Raw genomic sequence first — 25,266 nt, 5'->3', positions numbered from 1 at the left:
CAAAATTGAACAAGATAACTAGGGTCCTTGGTCTCTAAGAATGTACAATATTATGGGGGATGCAAACAACTCAAAATTAAAAGATAGTGTAATAAGTACTATGATGGAGAAATACAGTAGGCTGGGGGCGTACACGGGAGAGGTTTGCAACCCATGCTTAAATGGTCAGGGGCAGTTTCCTAGGGGAAGATAAATCTGAAAGACACCAGAGTTAAGAATCAGCCAGAGGAAAGGGGTAGTAGTGGGGTGAGGGAGGAGAGGAGGAAAGAGTATTCAAGGAAGACAAAATTGAATGTGTTCAGGCATATGGGAGGAGAGGGAGAGCTACAAGGCAGATATGAAAAACTTAGTTTAACATGACTTGGTTATAGATTGAATGGATGATAGTGGGGAAAGATGTATTTAGAGGCCTGTATAAATTTTAGTCATACAGGTCCTTAGCAACAACTTAGGAAGTCAAAATTTCATCTTAAGAGCTTGGAGTTTTTAAGCATGGAGAGTTTCACACTCAGATTTGCATTTTTCAGACATCACTTTGGTTATAGAGCAGTGTTAAACTGCGACCAGTGCAGAGTTATTAGTCTGCTGATGATGTCCAGGCAGGAGAAGATTGTGTTCTCAGGAGGTAGGATTCTAGACAAATTCTAGTCAAATTTAGGAGATGAATATTTAGGGTTTGATGATTGAAAGGGGTCACATATAAATAAAACAGGTAAGTCAAGTGTGAGACAGGTGGTAACAACATTTGAAGAAATATTAGAGGATGAGTAGCATATTTTAGAGGGAAATCATGAGTTTGAGGCACCTTTTGCATCCCTATGTAGAGATGTCTAGTAAAGAGGCCATTGCTTATACATGTTGGTCTGAAGGCTAAGGATTAATCTTAGAGATGATAGAGGTTATTTCTGTTACCCCTGTGAAAATCAAGATGAGTATAAGTGGATCGAATATATTGATGAGAAGTTGGAATGATAAACTTTGTTGAATAACGGAGAAAATGGAGACAGGTTAATTGGGGCTGATCAGGGAAACATCACACATGTGACATCGTGGAACTCTAGTCTCTGAAAATGGGTGAGAAAGCAGGGATGAGAGAGGGTTGTGAGAAAGAGAGGGACAGATGAATGTATGGTTTCTGAGGCCATGGATTTGTGACGGGTGATATTGTCCAGGGTACAGATTAAGTCTCAGGAGATGAAAAGGTCAAGTGGGCAATTGGTGAGGGTAGTAAATGGGTTATGGCAGCCTGGAATCTTCAGTTACCCACGAAAGGAGAAGTGAGTAAAAGGCAGCCATGGGGGTGTTGAGACTTACATATGGCGTTCATCAGTGAAGCAATATATTGATTTGTAATTACCTCTGAAGCATTAAGTTATGCTTCTTATGATTTTAGTCAAGTATTTTAGGTACTATGTATTCTGTAAATAAAATATAGAAATCATATAGTAGTATGAATTAAGCAGTTCGGTTAATAAGATTGTCTAGATGACACTCACTTTCCTTAATAATTCTGAAAAAATGGTATTTTGTGGTTTCTTTACCTATAAACAATGCCACTGATTCTATCAAAAGAGTGAAATACACTCATATCTCTTTTTTTAATATACATTTAGATTTAAATCTCGAAGTTGACTGCTAACCTGTTCTTGTACAGGTAGGGCTTTCAGGGAATGATATTTTTGTGCTTCTGAGATTTTGATTAGACAATTATATGTTCATGTAATCTATAGTTCTTATTTTGTAGGAGTTACATGACTAAATTCTTATTTCACTGTCTTAAATTTCTTGGAAGAAATTGAGTGCTCAGGCAGTTCTTGGTTCAAGTTTAGCCACTGCTGCTTTCAAGTTTTGTGACCTTAAGCCCCAGTTTTCCTCACTTGGAAATTAGGGTATTAACAGAATACTGAAGATTAAAAAGGAGATAATGTATTTAGCAGTATACTTGGGCCATATACTCAGCAATTTTTAGCTGCTCTCATTAGAATTATGGTTGTTTTGGATATTAGTATCTTTCTGTGTTTGCACTCAGTTTCTTGCTTGTTTTAATTTTGAATATTCCTTTGGAATTAGGTAAATACAAAAGGCTCACACAGAGTTTGAAGCAATAATGTCAAGGCAAATGGGTAGAACTCTTCAGTCAAATTCACGAGGTCCCATTTGTGATGGAAGTTTTTAAGAGTTGAAAATTCACTCCTTTAGGAATATCAATTCTACATCACAAGAAATGGGATGATAACTCCCAGAATAAATCTTGTGACATTTATAATAAGTTATGATTATTTAAATTATAAAATGTTATATAAATGCCAGGTAATACTTCAGCAGTATATGAGTCTATTTTAGTGTGGTTTCTACAGAGTTTTATGTTTTTCCTAAATAGATTGCTATTCACCGTGCAAAAGACATAGATCTTAGGACTGGTGGATCTATTGAGATTGCTGATGTTGAAATCAATCCTGTGAGTATGTTACCTATTTGTATAATCAATTTATGAGTGTGGTGATTTTTATTTATGTGTCCCTAGTCAGCCCATTTAGGTTAAACATTTTTTATTATGTAGTAATTTGTCACATAGAAATTAATATATGTAATATAAATATAAGTGATGAAGCAAAGTATTAAGCCAATTAATGAAAGTTTAAGAATTCACCACTGAACTTAAGTAGCAGAACAGTACCAGTACCGTTAAATTATCTGAAGGCTTCATCATGATCCTACCCCTCTTAAGAGATAACTACTTTCCTGAATTTTGTCATTGTTCTCCCTTTACTTTTTCTAATTAGGTTACCACATATGTATGAATTCCTTATGGTTCATTATTTAGTTTGTTCATTTCTGAGCTTTATAACAAAGATATATTATCTTTGGTGGGTTACTTTTAATTGAATATCATGTTTTTAAACTTCATCTAGGTTATGTGTAGCTGTATGTTATTCATTTTCCCTGCTGCTTAATAGTCCATTATGTAGACATACTGTAATTTGTAGACTCATTCCATTGTCCATCCAATTAGTGTCTGTTTTTTTGGTATTACAAATACTATAGCTATGAACATTTATGTACATATCTTCTAAGGTACTTATGAAATAGTTTCTTTAGGAATGGAGTTGCTGAGATGCAGATAATGTACATATTTGACTTCACAAGATAATTTCCATATTTTCTTCTCATGTTTCCATTGATCCACATTCTGTTGCTCCATAAGTTGTATTATAAGACACAATGTTTGCCAATCTTTTGAGTGTAAAATACCCCACTATGGTATTGATTTACATTTTCTGAACTATAATCAAATTTATTTTTTGAATTATTGTTCTGTACCCTAATGAAATTTTGTTCTACAGTTGATAGAGTGCACATACATGCTATTTTTTTTTTTTTTTTCTGTCCAAGCTTTCAGAGTTAGATCTGGTCTTACCTACCTAAAGAAACTTTCCCTGATCCTTCAAAGCAAGCCCATATTCCCCTCTCTTGTGACATTTACTAGATGTCACAAACATCTTAAACTCTGGGAACATCTCCATTGTAGCAATTGTCATATTATTTTCAGGTTATCTGCCCTTTTGTTTTTCTATCCCCAGTACCTAGTACCATTCTGGTGCTGAACTAAATTGAGTAGAAATTGATGAGGCTGCTGGTTGCCTCAGGTAGGGCCTTACCACTAGTCTGCACTTTAACGGCATCACCACAATTCTAGGCTTTAAGTTACAATTTTCTAACCTTTCTTTTATTCAGTGTTGAAGGCATGGTAAGTCCAGATAGACTGATGGATACTAAGCTAGCTTGTCCAAGACAGTGGTGATTCCTGTAGTATCCAGAGTGCTTTTTTTCAGTTGATATGGTGTCCCTCCTTGAACAATGTTAGACAAAGATGGAGACTTTAAATACTGCATTTCCTAGTCCTAAAGATATTTGTGGCAGGCTTTGCATGTTATGGCATAACTGAGTAATTTATAGGACTTTAATATATATTTATCAATATTTCTTAATTATGTTGGATTTTTAAACATTGATGCCCAGTTACCTTTTAAAAACAATATTCTAGTATTACCAGATATTGTTAGCAATATATCTAATAACTGTGTGGCATTGACTGTGTGTCTTAATAACAATTAGGAAATTTTATCCAAATTAACCTATGGGAAAGACCAGAAATGGGATAAGAGGAGTGATTTTTTGCATACGAAGCATCAAACTTTCACTACCTGTTTTGGATTTCACAAATTTCACCTGTAGAACTGGGTTGATATTTTAAGTGAAGCAAATAGTGGACAGTTGACCTTAATGCCATGTTTTTCTCAGCATTAGGATACTGTTGCCTCTTTCTCTTTTAATGGTGTATGTGATTCTTTTACTAAGGAACTGTAGAGTATATATAGTTACTCTACCAGAAGAGGAATCCTGCAGAGTTTTGTGGGGTACACATGCCTGGCATATAAGCTAAAGTTAAGATACATTCAGTAAACATTCCTTATGTATTTAAGCTAGATGTCAGATAGGTGCTAGAGATGTAAAAATGAATGAGACTTAAGGTCCACTAGAAGAGACATAAAAAGACAAATAAACGGACATTATGATGTCATAATGTGAATAAACATAAGCAACAGAAGTAGTCCCGATCATATTGTAATTAATTGTGGCTTATCCAACTGGTATTTGAAGGATGCTTAGTATTTTATCAGGCAATTACAAGTTAGAGAAGGGCCTTCTGACAGAAGAGACACCTTGATAAAGACACAGAAGGGAGAAGCGCCAGGTACTGGTTGGAAATGACAAGTCATACAGCTTGCTGAAATATGAAGTCATAGGGGTGAGAGTGGAGCTAGGTAAGGCTGGAACATGAGGCAGGGGAAGGTCATGGTGAACTTTATGAGACCTGCTAACAAACTTGACATTGTCCTGTAGATCTCCTGTAGAGGAGAATCATCAAATTTTAAGACAGGAAATGATGTGGTCAGATTTTTAATTAGTTTAATTGTGACTTAGATGTGGAGGGGAGAATTGGAGAAAGTCAAATCTAGCAATGAAATGAAAAGTGATGAGTTACTGGGCTTCCCTGGTGGTGCAGTGGTTGAGAGGCCACCTGCCGGTGCAGGGGACGCGGGTTTGTACCCCGGTCCGGGAAGATCCCACATGCCGCAGAGCGGCTGGGCCCGTGAGCCATGGCCGCTGAGCCTGCGTGTCTGGAGCCTGTGCTCCACAACGGGAGAGGCCACAACAGTGAGAGGCCTGCGTACAGGAGAAAAAAAAAAAAAAAAAAAAAGTGATGAGTTACTAACTTTATACAATTACAATAAAGTTAAGAGGTGAAGAAGTCAGAATTAATGGGATTTGGTAACTGATTACATGTAAGAGGGAGGGGGAAGAAGGAAAATTTAACTGATTTGTATAGAATACTGCTGTAATAATGTCCTTGATAAACATGAGTGTATTTTTTTATTGAGGTATAATTGACATATAACATGTTTCAGGTGTACAATATAATGATTCAATATTTGTATATATTGTGAAATGGTCACCATGGTAAGTCTAATTATCATTGGTCACCAAACATACTTACCAATTTTTTTCTCATAATGAGGACTTTTAAGATCTACTGTTTAGCAGTGTAATTTTTCGTTTACATTATTTTCATAAATTGTTACTCTACCTTCTAATTATGATTTCTTTTTTTATGTTTTAGGATATATTTAACTTCAGTGGCACCTATGTTGGCGTTACCCAGATTATTCCATTTTTAGTAAATGGAATTTACTATTTAGTAAATGGAATTTAGTAAATGGAATTTACTATTACTATTACTATTATTCCATTTTTAGTAAAAAGCAAAGGTATAACACGTGCCAGAGCAGAGTTTAATCTGCAAGACTTTGAAGGTTTTTCTATGGATTTTAAAGACAAATCAGGTATATATTTTATACCATTATGATATTATTGTAAAAGTAAAGCAGTTTTAAGTTTGCTCTAAGGAATAATGTTAAGCAAATACTGTAAGTCAAGGGCAATTATTCTTAAGTATTTTTGACTTATGACTCAATGCATATTTTTCTTTTTTTTTTTTTTTTTTTTTTTTTTTAAAGTGCACTTCCTTTCACATCAAGCATATAAGCGACTAAGAACTCATGGAAACAGCTGCCCGCTTCCCTTTCTGCACGGCTACTAGGGGCCTAACCTGAAGGCAAGTTTTCACGTTGAGATTCCCTTTACCTCTATAGCTTGTCAGGCGGACCACAACCGCGGCCGCGGAAGCACCTGGTTTAGACAGAATAGACTCATAATTTCCCCCGAAGCATTCTTACAGGGTTGACAGGCCTGTCAAGAGCAGGGAATGTCAGGTAGCTTCAAGGCAGCATGAATGCAGCCTTCAAAATGGGAAAGCAAGGCTAGTTCCAGCAGGCCCCTGTTTCCATGGGCACACTCAGCATACACCCCTGTGGTTTCTTTTTTTTTTTTTTTTTTGTTTAAACATCTTTATTGGAGTATAATTCCTTTACAATGGTATGTTAGTTTCAGCTTCACAACAAAATGAATCAGTTATATATATACATATGTTCCCATATCTCTTCCCGCTTGCGTCTCCCTCCCTCCCACCCTCCCTATCCCACCCCTCCAGGCGGTCACAAAGCACCGAGCTGATCTACCTGTGCTATGCGGCTGCTTCCCACTAGCTATCTACCTTACGTTTGGTAGTGTATATATGTCCATGCCTCTTTATCGCTTTGTCACCGTTTACCCTTCCCCCTCCCCATAGCCTCAAGTCCATTCTCTAGTAAGTCTGTGTCTCTATTCCTGTTTCACCCCTAGGTTTTTCATGACATTTTTTTTTCTTAAATTCCATATATATGTGTTAGCATACGGTATTTGTCTCTCTCTTTCTGACTTACTTCACTCTGTATGACAGACTCTAGGTCTATCCACCTCATTACAAATAGCTCAATTTCGTCTCTTTCTATGGCTGAGTAATATTCCATTGTATATATGTGCCACATCTTCTTTATCCATTCATCCGATGATGGACACTTAGCTTGTTTCCATCTCTGGGCTATTGTAAATAGAGCTGCAATGAACATTTTGGTACATGACTCTTTTTGAATTATGGTTTTCTCAGGGTATATGACCAGTAGTGGGATTGCTGGGTCATATGGTAGTTCTATTTGTAGCTTTTTAAGGAACCTCCATACTGTTCTCCACAGTGGCTGTATCAATTTACATTCCCACCAACAGTGTAACAGGGTTCCCTTTTCTCCACATCCTCTCCAGCATTTATTGTTTCTAGATTTTTTGATGATGGCCATTCTGACTGGTGTGAGATGATATCTCATTGTAGTTTTGATTTGCACTTCTCTAATGATTAATGATGTTGAGCATTCTTTCATGTGTTTGTTGGCAGTCTGTATATCTTCTTTGGAGAAATGTCTATTTAGGTCTTCTGCCCATTTTTGGATTGGGTTGTTTGTTTTTTTGTTATTGAGCTGCATGAGCTGCTTATAAATTTTGGAGATTAATCCTTTGTCAGTTGCTTCATTTGCAAATATTTTCTCCCATTCTGAGGGTTGTCTTTTTGTCTTCTTTATGGTTTCCTTTGCTGCGCAAAAGCTTTTAAGTTTCATTAGGTCCCATTTGTTTACTTTTGTTTTTATTTCCATTTCTCTAGGAGGTGGGTCAAAAAGGACCTTGCTGTGATGTATGTCATAGAGTGTTCTGCCTATGTTTTCCTCTAAGAGTTTGATAGTTTCTGGCCTTACATTTAGGTCTTTAATCCATTTTGAGCTTATTTTTGTGTATGGTGTTAGGGAGTGATCTAATCTCATACTTTTACATGTAGCTGTCCAGTTTTCCCAGCACCACTTATTGATGAGGCTGTCCTTTCTCCACTGTACATTTCTGCCTCCTTTGTCAAAGATAAGGTGACCATATGTGCGTGGGTTTATCTCTGGGCTTTCTATCCTGTTCCATTGATCTATATTTCTGTTTTTGTGCCAGTACCATACTGTCTTGATTACTGTAGCTTTGTAGTAGAGTCTGAAGTCAGGAAGCCTGATTCCTCCAGCTCCATTTTTCGTTCTCAAGATTGCTTTGGCTATTCGGGGTCTTTTGTGTTTCCATGCAAATTGTGAAATTTTTTCTTCTAGTTCTGTGAAAAATGCCAGTGGTACTTTCATAGGGATTGCATTGAATCTGTAGATTGCTTTGGGTAGTAGAGTCATTTTCACAATGTTGATTCTTCCAATCCAAGAACATGGTATATCTCTCCATCTATTTGTATCATCTTTAATTTCTTTCATCAGTGTCTTATAATTTTCTGCATACAGGTCTTTTGTCTCCTTAGGTAGGTTTATTCCTAGGTATTTTATTCTTTTTGTTGCAATGGTAAATGGGAGTGTTTTCTTGATTTCACTTTCAGATTTTTCATCCTTAGTGTATAGGAATGCCAGAGATTTCTGTGCATTAATTTTGTATCCTGCTACTTTACCAAATTCATTGATTATCTCTAGTAGTTTTCTGGTAGCATCTTTAGGATTCTCTATGTATAGTATCATGTCATCTGCAAACAGTGACAGCTTTACTTCTTCTTTTCCGATTTGGATTCCTTTTATTTCCTTTTCTTCTCTGATTGCTGTGGCTAAAACTTCCAAAACTATGTTGAATAAGAGTGGTGAGAGTGGGCAGCCTTGTCTTGTTCCTGATTTTAGTGGAAATGCTTTCAGTTTTTCACCATTGAGGACGATGTTGGCTGTGGGTTTGTCATATATGGCCTTTATTATGTTGAGGAAAGTTCCCTCTATGCCTACTTTCTGCAGGGTTTTTATCATAAATGGGTGTTGAATTTTGTCAAAAGCTTTCTCTGCATCTATTGAGATGATCATATGGTTTTTCTCCTTCAATTTGTTAATATGGTGTATCACGTTGATTGATTTGCGAATATTGAAGAATCCTTGCATTCCTGGAATAAATCCCACTTGATCATGGTGTATGATCCGTTTAATGTGCTGTTGGATTCTGTTTGCTAGTATTTTGTTGAGGATCTTTGCATCTATGTTCATCAGTGATATTGGCCTGTAGTTTTCTTTCTTTGTGACATCCTTGTCTGGTTTTGGTATCAGGGTGATGGTGGCCTCGTAGAATGAGTTGGGGAGTGTTCCTCCCTCTGCTATATTTTGGAAGAGTCTGAGAAGGATAGGTGATAGCTCTTCTCTAAATGTTTGATAGAATTTGCCTGTGAAGCCATCTGGTCCTGGGCTTTTGCTTGTTGGAAGATTTTTAATCACAGTTTCCATTTCAGTGCTTGTGATTGGTCTGTTCATATTTTCTATTTCTTCCTGATTCAGTCTTGGCTGGTTGTGCCTTTCTAAGAATTTGTCCATTTCTTCCAGGTTGTCCATTTTATTGGCATAGAGTTGCTTGTAGTAATCGCTCATGATCTTTTGTATTTCCGCAGTGTCAGTTGTTACTTCTCCTTTTTCATTTCTAATTCTATTGATTTGAGTCTTCTCCTTTTTTTTTCTTGATGAGTCTGGCTAATGGTTTATCAATTTTGTTTATCCTTTCAAAGAACCAGCTTTTAGTTTTATTGATCTTTGCTATCGTTTCCTTCATTTCTTTTTCATTTATTTCTGATCTGATTTTTATGATTTCTTTCCTCCTGCTAACTTTGGGGTTTTTTTGTTCTTCTTTCTCTAATTGCTTTAGGTGCAAGGTTAGGTTGTTTTTTCGAGATGTTTCCTGTTTCTTAAGGTAAGATTGTATTGCTATAAACTTCCCTCTTAGAACTGCTTTTGCTGCATCCCATAGATTTTGAGTCGTTGTGTCTCCATTGTCATTTGTTTCTAGGTATTTTTTATTTCCTCTTTGATTTCTTCAGTGATCACTTCGTTATTAAGTAGTGTATTGTTTAGCCTCCATGTGTTTGTATTTTTTACAGATCTTCTCCTGTAATTGATATCGAGTCTCATAGCATTGTGGTCGGAAAAGATACTTGATACAATTTCGATTTTCTTAAATTTACGAAGGCTTGATTTGTGACCCAAGATATGATCTATCCTGGAGAATGTTCCATGAGCACTTGAGAAAAATGTGTATTCTGTTGTTTTTGGATGGAATGTCCTATAAATATCAATTAAGTCCATCTTGTTTAATGTATCATTTAAAGCTTGTGTTTCCTTATTTATTTTCATTTTGGATGATCTGTCCATTGGTGAAAGTGGGGTGTTAAAGTCCCCTACTATGAATGTGTTACTGTCGATTTCCCCTTTTATGGTTGTCAGTATTTGCCTTATGTATTGAGGTGCACCTATGTTGGGTGCATAAATATTTACAATTGTTATATCTTCCTCTTGGATCAATCCCTTGATCATTATGTAGTGTCCTTCTTTGTCTCTTCTAATAGTCTTTGTTTTAAAGTCTATTTTGTCTGATATGAGAATTGCTACTCCAGCTTTCTTTTGGTTTCCATTTGCATGAAATACTTTTTTCCATCCCCTTACTTTCAGTCTGTATGTGTCTCTAGGTCTGAAGTGGGTCTCTTGTAGACAGCAAATATATGGGTCTTGTTTTTGTATCCATTCAGCCAATCTGTGTCTTTTGGTGGGAGCATTTAGTCCAGTTACATTTAAGGTAATTATCGATATGTGTGTTTCCATTCCCATTTTCTTAATTGTTTTGGGTTTGTTATTGTAGGTCTTTTCCTTCTTTTGTGTTTCTTGCCTAGAGAAGTTCCTTTAGCAGTTGTTGTAGAGCTGGTTTGGTGGTGCTGAACTCTCTCAGCTTTTGCTTGTCTGTAAAGGTTTTGATTTCTCCATCAAATCTGAATGAGATCCTTGCTGGGTAGAGTAATCTTGGTTGCAGGTTTTTCTCCTTTATCACTTTAAATATGTCCTGCCAGTCCCTTCTGGCTTGCAGAGTTTCTGCTGAAAGATCAGCTGTTAACCTTATGGGGATTCCCTTGTGTGTTATTTGTTGTTTTCCCTTGCTGCTTTTAATATGTTTTCTTTGTATTTAATTTTTGACAGTTTGATTAATATGTGTCTTGGCGTATTTTTCCTTGGATTTATCCTGTATGGGACTCTCTGTGCTTCCTGGACTTGATTAACTATTTCCTTTCCCATATTAGGGAAGTTTTCAACTATAATCTCTTCAAATATTTTCTCAGTCCCTTTCTTTTTCTCTTCTTCTTCTGGAACCCCTATAATTCGAGTGTTGGTGCGTTTAATGTTGTCCCAGAGGTCTCTGAGACTGTCCTCAGTTCTTTTCATTCTTTTTTCTTTATTCTGCTCTGCAGTAGTTATTTCCACTATTTTATCTTCCAGGTCACTTATCCGTTCTTCTGCCTCACTTATTCTGCTATTGATCCCATCTAGAGTACTTTTAATTTCATTTATTGTGTTGTTCATTGTTGCTTGTTTCATCTTTAGTTCTTCTAGGGCCTTGTTAACTGATTCTTGCATTTTGTCCATTCTATTGTCCATTTTATCTCCAAGATTTCGGATCAACCTTAGTATCATTATTCTGAATTCTTTTTCAGGTAGACTGCCTATTTCCTCTTCATTTGTTAGGTCTGGTGGGTTTTTATCTTGCTCCTTCATCTGCTGTGTGTTTTTCTGTCTTTTCATTTTGCTTATCTTACTGTGTTTGGGGTCTCCTTTTTTGCAGGCTGAAGGTTCGTAGTTCCTGTTGTTTTTTTGTGTCTGTCCCCAGTGGCTAAGGTTGGTTCAGTGGGTTGTGTAGGCTTCCTGGTGGAGGGTACTAGTGCCTGTGTTCTGGTGGATGAGGCTGGATCTTGTCTTTCTGGTGGGCAGGTCCACGTCTGGTGGTGTGTTTTGTGGTGTCTGTAGACTTATTATGATTTTGGGCAGTCTCTCTGCTAATGGGTGGGGTTGTGTTCCTGTCTTGCTAGTTGTTTGGCATAGGATGTCCAGCACTGTAGCTTGCTGGTCATTGAGTGAAGCTGGGTGCTGGCGTTGAGATGGAGATCTCTGGGAGATTTTTGCTGTTTGATATTATGTGCAGCTGGGAGGCCTCTTGTGGACCAGTGTCCTGAAGTTAGCTCTCCCACCTCAGAGGCACAGCACTGACTCCTGGCTGCAGCACCAAGAGCCTTTCATCCACAGGGCTCCTTAATTTGGGATGATTAGTTGTCTATTCAGGTATTCCACAGATGCAGGGTATATCAAGTTGATTGTGGAGCTTTAATCCGCTGCTTCTGAGGCTGCTGGGAGAGATTTCCCTTTCTCTTCTTTGTTCTCACAGTTCCCAGGGGCTCAGCTTTGGATTTGGCCCCGCCTGTGCGTGTAGGTTGCCGGAGGGCGTCTGTTCTTTGCTCAGACAGGACGGGGTTAAAGGAGCCGCTGATTCGGAGGCTCTGGCTCACTCAGGCCGGGGGGTAGGGAGGGTCGCGGAGTGTGGGGCGGGCCTGCGGCGGCAGAGGCCGGGGGTAGGGAGGGTCGCGGAGTGTGGGGCGGGCCTGCGGCGGCAGAGGCCGGCGTGACGTTGCAGCCTGAGGCGCGCCGTGTGTTCTCCCGGGGGTGTTGTCCCTGGATCCCGGGACCCTGGCAGTGGCGGGCTGCACAGGCTCCCCGGAAGGGCGTGTGGCTAGTGACCTGTGTTCGCACACAGGCCTCCTGGTGGCGGCAGCAGCGGCCTTAGCATCTCATGTCTGTCTCTGGGCTCCGCAGTTTTAGCCGCGGCTCGCGCCCGTCCCTGGAGCTCTCTCAAGCAGTGTTCTTAATCCCCTCTCCTCGTGCACCAGGAAACAAAGAGGGACGTAAAAGTCTCTTGCCTCTTCGGCAGGTCCAGACTTTTCCCCGGACTCCCTCCCGGCTAGCCGTGGTGCACTAACGCCCTGCAGGCTGTGTTCACGCCGCCGCCAACCTCAGTCCTCTCTCGGCGCTCCGACAAAAGCCGGAGCCTCAGCTCCCAGTCCCGCCCGCCCCGGCGGGCGAGCAGACAAGCCTCTCGGCTGGTGAGTTCCGGTCGGCCCGATCCTCTGCGCTGGAATCTGTCCGCTTTGCCCTCCGCACCCCTGTTGCTGTGCTCTCCTCCGCGGCTCCCAAGCTCCCCCACTCCGCCTCCCGCAGTCTCCGCCCGCGAAGGGGCTTCCTAGTGTGTGGACACTTTTCCTCCTTCACAGCTCTCTCCCGCTGGTGCAGGACCCGTCCCTATACTTTTGTCTCTGTTTAGTTTTTTCTTTTGCCCTAACCAGGTACGTGGGGGGTTCCTTGCCTTTTGGGAGGTCTGAGGTCTTCTGCCAGCGTTCAGTAGGTGCTCCGAAGGAGTTGTTCCACGCGTAGATGTATTTCTGGTGTATCTGTGGGGAGGAAGGTGATCTCCGCGTCTTACTCTTCCGCCATCTTCCCGGAAGTCCCCCATATTTTTCTTATATCCTATAAACCATAATGGTTCTATTTCTAGAAATACATGTATATATATCAGAAGACTTTGATAATGCATGACATATAACTGTGCTTATTAATTGATATAATATAGTAGGTTAAGTATATTATACATAAGTATATACTATAAATGAAAATAAAATTATTAATTGCTAGTTTTAATTGCTTAAGAATTTCAGGTGAATGTTTTGGAGAGTTCTCTCTCTGTGTTTACCTATATATTAGGTATCTTTATGTTAAATTAAGTTTGAAAAAAATGCACTTTTATAAAGTATTTCATTTGTTTACTCCAGGTGTTGGCAAACTAAAGTCTGTGGGCCAAATCTGGCCTGACACCTGTTTTTTTATAAAGAAGGTTTTATTAGAACGCAGTCACACTCATTTGTTTGTATATTGTTTCTGGATGCTTTCATGAATGGCAGGGTTGAATAGTTGTGACAGAAACCTTATGGCTTGCAAAGCCTAAAATATTTACTATATAAACCCTTACAGAAAAATGTTTGCCAACCGTTGGTTTAGTCATTTCTTCAGTACATATTTGTTGAATACCAATTATAGGCCAGATACTAGACTTTGAATGTATAAAGATAATAAGACATCTTACTTGTTCTCTAAAAGTTAACAGTAAGTTTATCAGTTAGGGTCTTAGTAGTAAACAAATGACTCAAAGCATTTAACTGAAGATGATTTAGTGAAGGAATTATGTATGGACCTGGGAGCCAGGTTAAAAAAAACTGACAAGGGATGGAAGCTGCTTCTACCTCTAGGCCGGAAGGAGCAAGAGGAGGCAAGATATTATTGAAGCCCTGTGAGTGGTGAAACTCTGAAAGAGGGGCCATCTAATAAAAGCTATAACTGTAAAAAAAAAAAAAAAAAAAAATGCTGTCCTTGCCAGAATTGCAGCCAAGGCAGGGAAGACATGAGGGCATAAATACCTCCTACTCTCTGATATCTTGCTGACATTTCCCTGTGGTTGAACCAAATCAGAGACAGAAGAGCAAGGGACCTAGATAAATCAGTCTGTAGAGGTCAGGACAGAGGAGAGCAGAGAAAGATGGCTATTGGATCTAAATGACAAATGGAGACCACCTATATAACAGTAGGAGAGAGAGACAAAGAATTGGGTTAGGGGCTTCCCTGGTGGCGCAGTGGTTGAGAGTCCGCCTGCCGATGCAGGGGACACAGGTTCGTGCCCTGGTCCGGGAAGATCCCACATGCCGTGGAGTGGCTGGGCCCGTGAGCCATGGCCGCTGAGCCTGCGCGTCTGGAGCCTGTGCTCCGCAACGGGAGAGGCCACAACAGTGAGAGGCCCGCGTACCGCAAAAAAAAAAAAAAAAAAAAGAATTGGGTTATTACCACATAGCATGTGGATGCTACAAGACAGGTCAGTACCTGGTGCTAAGGAAGCATATGCTAAGGGAAACTAGCTGAGAATCACCAACAGGAAAGATTTCTTGGAGAAGTTGATGCCTAATCTGAATTTAGAAGAAATAAGGAGAGAAACAGAGAAGGTGATATGAAAGAATGCAAGTAAAGGCCTAGAAATGAGTCAGTGTGGCAAGTAGTTTGGACTATCTAGAGTATAGAGGGGCAAGTGAGACCCAGGTAACTAATAGTTTTTTCTGGACATTTATCCTAGAGGTTAGGCAGCACAATTAAAGGATTGATATCCAGGCAATGGTATGAGTAGGCTTGCACTTCACTAATTTTCCTTTTGGAGCAAAGTTGAAAATGGGCTGGGGGAAAAGGTGGGTACGGGAGGGGCAAAAACAGAGACAGGGGGATCAGTTAGGTATGGTGGCCATACAGGTGAGAAGTGATGAGAGCCTGAGCTCAGACATTGATACCAGGGACGGGAAGGAGGAGAGTACAGAGGTGCTGAGAAATTAGCAATGCCTCGATGTGGTTACCAAGCGGACATCAGTATTAAGGAGGAGGAGGAAGTCTTGGATCGCTCCCAGTTTTTGACTCTAAGACGTATGTGATGGGAGGGACTATTCATAGTTGATGTAATGTGAGGGAAGGAATAGATCTAGGCAAGCATGCTGTGTTTGAGGGGACTGTGGAATAGCCCAGGAATCATAACAGTAGGCAGTTGGAAATCCATATGAGATTTATATTCTGTTTTGGAAAATCTGGATGTTGAAACTTTAGTTGCATTAACACTTTACTCTGACTGCCTCATATGCATTCATGCACCTTGTTAATGAATCACAGGCTCTTCCTGGTTATTCTGCAGAGCTACTCGGCAAGATGCATTTCTTTCCACAATTCTGCCTTAGCCCTAGCTCAAGCTTCCCTTCTAGGTCACTGGATCATCTTTTAAAATGCTTTCCTTGCCTCCAAGCCTTTATCCTCATACCTATACCAGAGAGTGATCTCCTTCAAGCAAAGATCTTATCCCATCTGCCCTCTGCTTGAAAAGCTTTGTTGGTTTCCTGTTACCAGTAGCAGTGGTTCTCAGCAGCAGGCTGCTGACACAGTCTAGGATGTATATAAGTTGATCTTAACAATTATTAACAATTTGCAATAAAGTTTATACTTAAAATGTCCTGAAAATGTATTTTATTATTATGAGTATGTTAAAACATAAATGTCCTTCTGTGACAAATTAGACTTGGTTTTTCACATTATCGTTTCAGGACAAGAATGACTTAAGGGGGAGGAAATACTGAGATCTGTTTAGCTATGATGCCACCTTTTCTTTCCAGTCACCTCTCCCATTGTAGGCTCCATCAGCTGTCTCTACTGCAACCAGATTGTGTTACACATTTCCTCTGGCACTGGGCTTCCCTCCTCCTAGGCTAGTTCCTCCTCTTCTGTCCCTGCTGCCTGAGATTCTACCCTCTTTTATAAATTAGCATCAACCTCCTGCATTCCTATGAATCATTAGCCCCATTCGTACCCCTGTCCAATCGGTTGAAATTATTTTTTTTGCCTTTGCTCCTTTAGGACATTAGGTGAGTTTTATTATAGCACTAACCAAATTGTACCTTGTATCAAAAAGAGCTTTGTACTTGTTTGTCTCCCTTACTACGCTGTGAGCTCCATGAGGTCAAGGACTATGGTTCCAATTTTTGTTTTCTGCTAGAGTTGTCTGACATAGTTCTCTGCACATTATAGGTGCTCAAGAAATATTTATTGATGCTGTCTTGGATTATTGCATTTCACAATCTATATGTTTATATATACTTCAAATATACTTAAGAATATCTATTTTTATTATATTTTATGTATTCGAGATATATAGCCATTCTAGGTGGATATTCTTTGCTGTATAATATATGTATTTTTTCCCACACCACAAACATGTTTGTGTTAATAAACACTTAATGGATCCTTTTTCTTCATTTGTTTAATGGTTTTTATATCATACATCAAGTTGAGAGAAATTGAGTAGGGTGAAGGAGAATGAAATGAGTTATTTAAGTTTATTTTGAGACAGGGTAATTGAAATTATTATCATTCCTTGGATTAATCAGAAAACTTTAGGGAGAAAAAAGGATTTTTAGAATTGTTTAGATGAGGGCAGAGGTTCTATTGTAGCTAACATTTGATCTTTCAGGAACTTATTTTAGAAGTTTATTTAAGTGGTTATAATTTTTGACCCTGAAGTTTGTGTTACTATTTGACAGTTGTTTCTGTATCTCCACCCAATGCCTTTGTATCTGGAGTGATACCATTTTGTTGAAAAGTTTTCTTGTACGAAATTGTGTTTATCTTCTTTGTGAACTCCGTAAGGCATCAGAGGAGGTCTGGATTCTCCCTGTTCCATCTTCACTGGAGAGGGAGTCTCAATTTTCTCAGACATAAGATTCAGTCAGTTATTTGATCTTGACCTTTATACCTTTTTATATTCATCTGAATATGACTGTGATATCATTCTTGAACTTTGGAGATTTTAAAAAATAGGTTTATCCTCTCTGTTTTGCTGATTGAATATATATTTGTTCCATTTTTGGGTACCAGTTTTGCTGATTAGCATCTTGGCATTAAGAGTGATTCCTTAACCTAGCAACCTTATGCAGCCCCGCACAGTTGTTTTAGCGACTGTTTTTTGATTGTTGTGAACATTTTGATGAGGTTTCTCAAAGTTTCATTTCCACATTTAACAATAGCATCATAGATATGTATCTGGCTTAAAAAAAAAAAGTGTCCTTTTTCTGCTCTTATAGGGGAATTCACAGACACTGCATTTCCTGACATATATTCCTTGGAGTTAGAGAGAGAGACATCTCTGGAGTGTGGCCTAGCATTTTCTCCGAAAGAAGTAAGTTAAGCTTTCTATTACTCACATTACTGGAGAGTTGTGGAGTTAAGATAATCCTAACTAAGAAGCTATTGAAGATCACCTAAGTTCTTTTTGTAGTGGGTCTTTTTCTACTTGTGAGCATGTCTGGGTATACCCTTTAATTCAGTAAAATGATCGTGGAGTTGTCTGGCTTCATGCTTGCAGTGTATCTCAAGAGGTGCAGAGGGCACACACAAGGAGCCTTCGTGGTCTTGTGGTCTCAGTTATGCTCTCTAGAAAATTCAAGATATGACATGTTGTGAAGGAGAGGAAAGTTGAGGCTAACCCCAAAATCACTTATATTTGAGCCAGCATGTGCTTTCTACTTATATTTGAGTGGGGTATGCTTGATGTTCTTAGAATCATCACCTGAAATCACCAAAGACATGCTGTGAAGATTTAAGAGGGGTTGCTATAACACTGGTTCTTGGGTAGTGTCCCTCGATGTTTGGTGATTTAAAAACACCAACAAAAACAACAAGCAAAGAAAATCAAAGAAAAAAACCTTTCCTAGAATGTGCCCAGGAGGAAGGGATACCACTGGCAAAATTTCAGGGGCAATCTCTGATATGCTTTTGCTTTGAAGGCAATAGAAGTGCCAAAGAGAGAGCGTCTTGCTACCTATGATATGGAAAGGCATGTCGCTGCATCCTCCCAAACAAGAATCAAACTGCTATATGGCAATTAGAGTATGAAACTCTTATGTCAAAACATTTTTTATATTCCAGCATAACTAGCATGATGCCTTGTACCCAGTAGGTATAGGATAGAATCAACTAAAGGAAAGGAATTAAAACACAACAAGAAGGTGTATTGAATGCTAACAAAGTACATCTTTAATAATCCATTTTTTAGTAATGTTACTAAACTACAGAGTTTACTGAGATTAAAATCTTATTTTAGGAACAATGATAGCTGTTATTTAGCTTTCAGGAGGAAAAAGTCAAGAAAATTTAAGGACACATTCAGATTTAAGAAAATGCTAAAGATTAATTTTGCCTTCTTAGGTGCAGTACATTAGCTGGCATGTATTTTGTGGGTTTTGTGCACATATGGTTCACATGGAATGATAATGTCTACAGAGTTCACTCTTTTGTCTGTTCTAGTTTTTGACAATCATAGTGGATGAGATATCAAAGGTTACTCTTCTGATATTAAAGAAAATGAAAAATTTTAATTTTATCTACAACATTAAGTTGTATTATACAACATTAAGATGTATACCATACTATATTTGATTTCTACAGGTTTAGTGTGTAATAATCAAGATGTATACCATACTATATTTGATTTCTACAGGTTTACTGTGTAATAATTATTAATGTACATTCATGAACCAGTGACATTTAGATAGATACTCTTTAGCAGGGTTATCCAGAAGAGAGAGAACATCTTTGCTTTTTTTGAAAGTCATTTTAGGAATAGTTTCCTTTGGCCTAATTTGGGCTATCAGATAATATCAAAATACACATTATTTACATTTTCCTTTTATCTTTTCAGCAAAGGATTTTGAAGTGCATGAAATATTGTCAAGGTATTACAATTATTTGTTGAATAATACAATCTGTGACTTGTCTTTCTAATTCAGACAAAAGCATAATTAACAAGTTATTTGAAGAGATTCAGAGGATGTTTATCTTTTTAATTTTTACAGTATTTTAATAGCTTTCAAAGCCTACTCAACTCCCACGTATCCTAACGATTTGCAGGTTTTCTCAGCATCATCTTATATTTCAATCTTGCATATCAGTGATATTCTCCTCCTGATTATTAAAGTCTCTTGTCAAAATTAAATGGGAAGTTTAGAAAAGCAGAAAGAAAGAATACAAAATAAATCCTAATACATAACAATGACCTCTGTTTATATTTTGGGGTATCTTTGTTTTTTCTCCTTCTATCTCTATACTTATATTTCTATGTCTATAATTATAATGAAATAATACTTTATGAACATTTTTAACCTGCATTTTTTTTGCTGAGTGTATTAATTTAAATGTTATCAATTGCTTTTTGTGTCATTAAGTATTCTAAATGCAATTTAATTTTTTAGGGATAATATTTTATGGCTATACTATGTTATAGTTATTAAACTAATCCTTCTTACTGTACACTTAAGATTTTTCCATTTTTTGACTCTATAAATGATTCTGTAAGAAACATCCTTGTAAATAACTGTTTGTTTTCACATTATAGGCGTTCATTATATCATCCTAGAAGTAGAATAATTGGGTCAAACTCTGTGCACATATTTTAGGCTATTGATATGCGTTGTCAAATTGCTCTTCAAAAAGGTTATACCAGTAGTATTAGCCACTAGTAACAATGTAAAATGTTGCTTACTGTCGTCTTTCTTTGTACAACTAGGTTGCATCCATTATATATGTATGTGTATGTAATATTCTGCCAACCTCAGAGGTGAAAGGTGAATTTTAAATTGCACTTAAAATTCTTTGATTCTTCTTGCATAACAAGCCACCATACAACAGTAATGATTTATTTGCTAACAATTTGGCCTGGTTGGTACTATTAAAATTCTTTTAATTCTCTGGTAGGATAACTGTATTCTTTTCCTTTTAAAATACCATTGGCCATTTTTCTTTTAAATTTTATTTATTTATTTATTTATTTATTTTTGGCTATGTTGGGTCTTCATTTCTGCGCGTGGGCTTTCTCTAGTTGTGGTGAGTGGGGGCCACTCTTCATCGTGGTGCGCGGGCCTCTCACTGTCGCAGCCTCTCTTGCTGCGGAGCACAAGCTCCAGACGCGCAGGCTCAGTAGTTGTGGCTCACGGGTCCAGTTGCTCTGCGACATGTGGGATCCTCCCAGACCAGGGCTCGAACCCGTGTCCCCTGCATTGGCAGGCAGATTCTCAACCACTGCACCACCAGGGAAGCCCCTTGGCCATTTTTCTTGATGAACTTTAGAATCTTTTTCTTGAGTTTATAGCTAAAACTTCTATGGTAATTTTGGTTTGTGTTGCATTAAATTAATAAAAAATTTAGAGAGAAGTGGTTTCTGTATAAAATTGAGCTTCATATTCAGAAAAAAGATATGCCGTTTATGTTATTAAAGCATTTTATACTGCTCAGCAAAAGTTTGAAATATTTTGAAATAATTTTTCTATGCTGTTTTGTGCAGTGTAAATGATTGGGTTTTATTATTTTTATGCTCTCATCAATATTTTGAAAATAAATTATGTTAATGAGGTGTAAAACTGTTTATCTTACTTTAAGCATCAGTTACTTTTAATTATCCTTCAATTTATTTTAGATTTTTTTTAGGAATACTGTAATAGATTGCAGGGCTTCCCTGGTGGTGCAGTGGTTGGGAGTCTGCCTGCCGATGCAGGGGACACGGGTTCGTGCCCCCGTCCGGGAAGATCCTACATGCTGCAGAGCGGCTAGGCCCGTGAGCCATGGCCGCTGAGCCTGCGCGTCTGGAGCCTGTGCTCCGCAAAGGGAGAGACCACAACAGTGAGAGGCCCGCGTACCGCAAAAAAACAAAAACAAAACAAAACAATAGATTGCAAATATTATTGTCTCTTCTATTTTAATAATGATAATTTTTACCACTTTTTTCTTATCATACTACCTTGTTTAGAATTTCTAGAACAAGATCAGTTATTTTTCTTGGCTTATCTTATTCCTAATTTCCTATGAAGCAATATGCTTTAAGGCCATGTTGGGAAATATCTTTCACATACTCATTTAACACACGTTTTAACCCAGGATAGATGTCGTTTCTTAATCTAGTCAGATATCTGTATGTCATCAATCATATTATTATTCAAAGGAAGAAAACAGTATGATATATAGTTCAACATTATATTTGTAGCATTAATATATTTTTTGGCACATATCAGACAATAAGTATTCGACGAGTGACTTAAAGTGCAGTGAATAAACTGGCATGTTCATTTCTGAGGACTTGTTCTGTTGTTTCTTTTGGATATTTAGAATTGGAATTGGTGAGGAAAGGTTATGTGCTTTTTAATTATTGGTACATATATCCACATTATCACCACGAAACTTGTATCAGTTTATATTTCCATCAATCATCATCATTCAACAAATGTTTATTGGGCACCTAGTAGGTATCCTGCATTATTCTTTTTTTTTTTTCTTTTTTTTGTTTTTTGCGGTACGCGGGCCTCTCACTGCTGTGGCCTCTCCCTTTGCGGAGCACAGGCTCCAGATGCACAGGCCCAGTGGCCACGGCTCATGGGCCCAGCCGCTTCGCAGCATGTGGGATCTTCCCAGACTGGGGCACGAACCCATGTCCCCTGCATCGGCAGGCGGACTCTCAACCACTGCGCCACGAGGGGAGCCCCCTCCTGCATTATTCTTGACTTTAGGATTATAGTAGAAAGCTTACATCCTAATGTGGCACCAAGCTGTATTTTCTTCACATTGTCTTCACACTGGGTATTATCATCTGCTAATATAAAAGACACATGTGACAAAAGTCCCATGTATCTCTTTTTCATTTGTCACTTGTGCTTTTTGGTATCATATCTAGGAAGCTATTACCTAACTCAAGTCATGAGATTTCTATATTTGTTTCTAAGAGTTTTGTTTAGAGTATTAGCTTTTACATTTAGGTCTGTAATCCATTTTGAATTATTTTTTGTGTATGTGTGATATGAGTCCAGTTTCATTCTTTTGCATGTGATGTCCATTTGTCCCAGGACCATTTATTGAAAATATTATTTTACCACATTAAATTGCCTTCACACTCCTGTCTAAAATCAATTAAACATAAATATAAAAGTTTATTGCTGGACATTCAGTTATGTTCCATTGATCTATATGTCTGTCCTTATTCCAATAACACAAGGTCTTGATTATAATAACTTCGTAGTTTTTATAATTGGAAAATGTGAGTCCACCAATTTTGTTCTCCAGTAGTATTTTTGACTACTTTGTGTCCCATGCATTTCCATATGAATTTTAGGCTGACCTTGTCAATTACTGCAAAAAGTCTGGGTGGGATTTTGATAAGGATTATGAAGAATCTTTAGATCAATTTGGGGAGTAGTGCCATGTTAACAATATTACGTCTTCTAATCCATGAACATAGGATGTTTTTCCATTTATTTAAATCTTTCTTAATTTTTTCAACAATGTTTTGTAGTTGTCAATGTACAAATTTCCTCTTTCCTTATTAAATTTATTTCTAAATAATTTTTTTTGATGCTCTTATAAATGGAATTGTTCTCTTAATTTTATTTTCAGATTATTCATTTCAAGTGTGTAGAAAAACAGTTGATTTTAAACATTGATCTAGTTTTTCTGCAACCACGTTTAACTTATACATTAGTTCTTATGGTTTGTTAGTAGATTCCTTAGAATTTCCTATGTACAAGAACATGCCATCTGCAAATAGAGCATTTTATTTCTTCCTTTCCAATTTGGTTGCCTTTTACTTGTTTCACTGCCTGATTTCTAGAATCTTCAGTACAATGTTGAATAGAAGTAGCAAGAGCAAAGATCTTTGTCTTGTTCCTCATCTTAGGAGGAAAGCATATGTCTTTCGCTTTTAAATATGATGTTAGCAGTGTTATTTTAAAAAATGTTTTGTTGATTCCCTTTATCAGGTTGAGAAAGTTCCCTTCTATTCCTAGTTTGAGTATTTTGATCATGAAAGAAGGTTGCATTTTGTCAAAAATTTTTTTGCATGCAGTTTGATGATCACATGATTTTGCCCATTATTCTATTAATGTGGTACATTATATTGATTGATTTTTGTATGTTAAATCAACCTTACATTCCTGGGATAAGTCTCCCTTGATCATGGAGTATAATCCTTTTTATACGTTTCTAGATTTAGTTTCCTAGTGTTTTCTTGAGGAGTTTTGCATCCCTGTTCATAAGGAATATCGGTCTATAGTTTTCTTCAACTGTCTTTGTCTGGTTTTAGTATCAGGGTAATACTGACTTCTTAGAGTGAGTTGAGAAGTGTTTTCTCCTCTTCTGTTTTTGAAAGAATTGTGTTAATTCTTCTTTAAATTAGTGATCTATTTCATCATTGAAGTCATCTGATCTCAGGCTTTGCTTTGTCATATGTTTTCTAAATTACTAATTCAATCTACTAGATCTATTCAAATTTTATATTTAAAATTATAATAACAATCCTTTAGTTGATAATTATATAGTACTTAGAGTTTGTAAAGTGCCCTAATATCCAATGTCACTTAATTTCCATATGAATCCAATAAGACAGGCATTGAGACCTTAGATTTTTCTCCTTTTTCCAATTGTAGAAGCCAGTGCACAGTGAGGCCAGGGGACTCGTCAAGGCTAGCTGCTGGTGATCTGCAGAGCTTAGACCATAAATGTTATGTCCTCAGCCTCCTGGCTTGTCATGATGCCATCTTAGGAATCCAAACATGATGAAGAATAGTATATATTTCTTTAGCCTATAGACACAAAATTTTCATATCCTTTCTTTGAGGCTTATTACTTTCCTTCTAGTCATTAGCATTCAGAATCTTCAGTTTCATAAGGTTGCCATCATCAAAATGTCAATGACCATTTTTATATAGTCCTTTTTTTCTGTTCCACTTTGCATATCCATAGGGGGGAAATTTGCAGTCACAGTTTGTTTCTTCTGGGATTAAGTTTGGTTGGGGGATAATTACCATATGCTTAAGCCTTTAATTACATATACAAGGGTATTTGTAGAAACTAATAAAATATAACCCATAATAAAATGGAAAGAAAGAAAAGAAATTGACAGAAATTGTCAGGATTTTGTAGAATATTGGGAAATACTATATTGAATTAAAAAGATACACATCTGAACAAGACAACTCAAAAAACCAAGTCTATATCATTGAAAGTGGCATGATTTTATTACTTGATACAGTATATCTGTCATCCCAGTCCTTAAACATGAATAGCATTTCTGTGTCAGGTCAAATCATGGGTAGCCTTTTCTGTTTTCAAGTTTTGCATATATTTCTCATAGTAAAAATTTATAGCATCTGCAACAAAAGGAGAGTTCTTCTTCTTTCTCATTTCTCAATTCTTTCTTTGTCAGTATTGCCTCTTAGATTTTATATAGATTGCACATGAGTTTCTTCTGTCTAATGTCCTGCTTTGGATGGAGCCCAATGAATGTTGGTTTAATTTCCTATTACTCATTCTGATATGACCTGATGTTCCTTTAGTATTTGTATTTTCTCTCTTGGGAACTTTCTGTTTTGCTAGAATTAGTACTCTGACTTCCCTTGAGTAAACTAAGGCCAATAGTTCTTCCCTACTCCCCCAACCCCCAGCTTCATCTATATTTTAATAGTTTTCTCCATACTTCTTCCAGGTGAGTTTCCATGTTTCTTTCTTTCTTTCTTTTTTAATGAGACCTATAATTATGAGACTAGTATTTTCTTTCTTTTTCCTAATAATTTTATTTATTTATTTATTTATTTATTTAGGCAGGCAGTACCAGGTGTTGTGGCCCTCAGGATCTTCGTTGCGGCATGCAACCTTCTTAGTTGCGGCATGCAACCTTCTTAGTTGCGGCATGCGGACTCTTAGTTGTGCCATTCAGGCTTCTTAATTGTGGCATGCATGTGGGATCTAGTTC

The 25,266-nt window shown here is 37.6% G+C and overlaps 1 protein-coding gene across 1 annotated transcript in view; it reads left to right on the top strand.

Moving 5' to 3' along the window:
- The window catches only part of CFAP47 (cilia and flagella associated protein 47), a 516,906-nt gene that overhangs the window by 113,647 nt on the left and 377,993 nt on the right, over positions 1-25,266 (top strand). The window contains 4 exon segments of the mRNA XM_073798895.1: positions 2,381-2,458; positions 5,684-5,725; positions 5,804-5,906; positions 17,564-17,658. Of these exon segments, the coding sequence (XP_073654996.1) occupies positions 2,381-2,458; positions 5,684-5,725; positions 5,804-5,906; positions 17,564-17,658 (318 nt within the window).

Source organism: Tursiops truncatus, chromosome X (assembly GCF_011762595.2).
Source record: "Tursiops truncatus isolate mTurTru1 chromosome X, mTurTru1.mat.Y, whole genome shotgun sequence".
In the NCBI taxonomy this organism is placed as follows: Eukaryota; Metazoa; Chordata; class Mammalia; order Artiodactyla; family Delphinidae; genus Tursiops; species Tursiops truncatus.
Note: the sequence above shows the minus strand (reverse complement) of the source record. Positions and strands in the feature narration are given on the sequence as shown.